The following is an 833-nucleotide window of genomic DNA, read 5'->3' as shown; positions in this document are numbered from 1 at the left end:
GAGAAGGGAGGGGAGGGGAAGAAAGGGGAGGGAGTAAGTGAGGAGAGGGGAGGGAGAAAGGGTAGGGAGGAGAGGAGATGATGGGGAAAAGAAGGGAGGGAATGGGGAGAGGGGAAAAGAGGAGGGAAGAGAAGGGAGGGGAGACGGGAGAGGAGGAGGGAAAGGAAGGGAGAAGAAGGGATAGGAAAGGGGAGAAGAAGAGGAGAGGAGACTGAATTGACTGGAACATCCTTACGCTTTCTGTCAGGAACCAAGTCCACTTGCAATATCACTGCAGCCCCCAAAAGAATCAGCAGTGCAGGCACCATGATAGTCTGACCCTACTGGAAACAGGAGAAAACCAGAGTCATCCAGAGGGCATTTCTAAGCAAAACTCACAAGGTGTGCTATAGGCATCTCTGACCTTGAACAAGCATGAAGGGCATATGCCTGCAATAGGGCCACGTTGGACTTTGCTCTTTGGTAGTGGATCATAGCCTGAAGAGAAGAATGAAATTAGTCATTGTAGACTAATCAAGAAACTGCCCCAGTGAAGGCCTACTGTGGCCACAGTGGGCACAATGAGATTCTGATTTGACCCTTACAGAATAAACGACTGTCCCAAACACCTACAAAAGAAGGCGGGTGTGCCCACAGTGCAAATCTGGAATCAAAGGAGAAGACAGGCCTCCAGGAGACCAGACAAGGCCTTGGCATAGGAAAATTTCTAGGCACAGTGAAGAAAAGATGTAAGCATTTCCTTTTTCATGAGTGAGCACTAGAATATGAGCCATAGACAAGGGGAAAAAGCTTGGTGGAGAATGGATCTTTCCCAAGGAAGCTGCTCAATCCCA

At 49.1% G+C, this 833-nt stretch overlaps 1 protein-coding gene across 1 annotated transcript in view; it reads right to left on the bottom strand.

Annotated features, from left to right (window-relative positions):
* Nucleotides 1–833, bottom strand: part of Il5ra (interleukin 5 receptor, alpha) — a 46,801-nt gene that overhangs the window by 29,972 nt on the left and 15,996 nt on the right. Inside the window, exons 2-3 of the mRNA XM_013010356.1 lie at nucleotides 379–477; nucleotides 236–320 (exon numbers count right to left, since the gene is read on the bottom strand). Coding sequence (XP_012865810.1) covers nucleotides 236–320; nucleotides 379–477 — 184 coding nt within the window. The remainder of the gene's footprint in view (nucleotides 1–235; nucleotides 321–378; nucleotides 478–833) is intronic.

This window comes from Dipodomys ordii, unplaced genomic scaffold (assembly GCF_000151885.1).
Source record: "Dipodomys ordii isolate 6190 unplaced genomic scaffold, Dord_2.0 Scaffold12, whole genome shotgun sequence".
In the NCBI taxonomy this organism is placed as follows: Eukaryota; Metazoa; Chordata; class Mammalia; order Rodentia; family Heteromyidae; genus Dipodomys; species Dipodomys ordii.
Note: the sequence above shows the minus strand (reverse complement) of the source record. Positions and strands in the feature narration are given on the sequence as shown.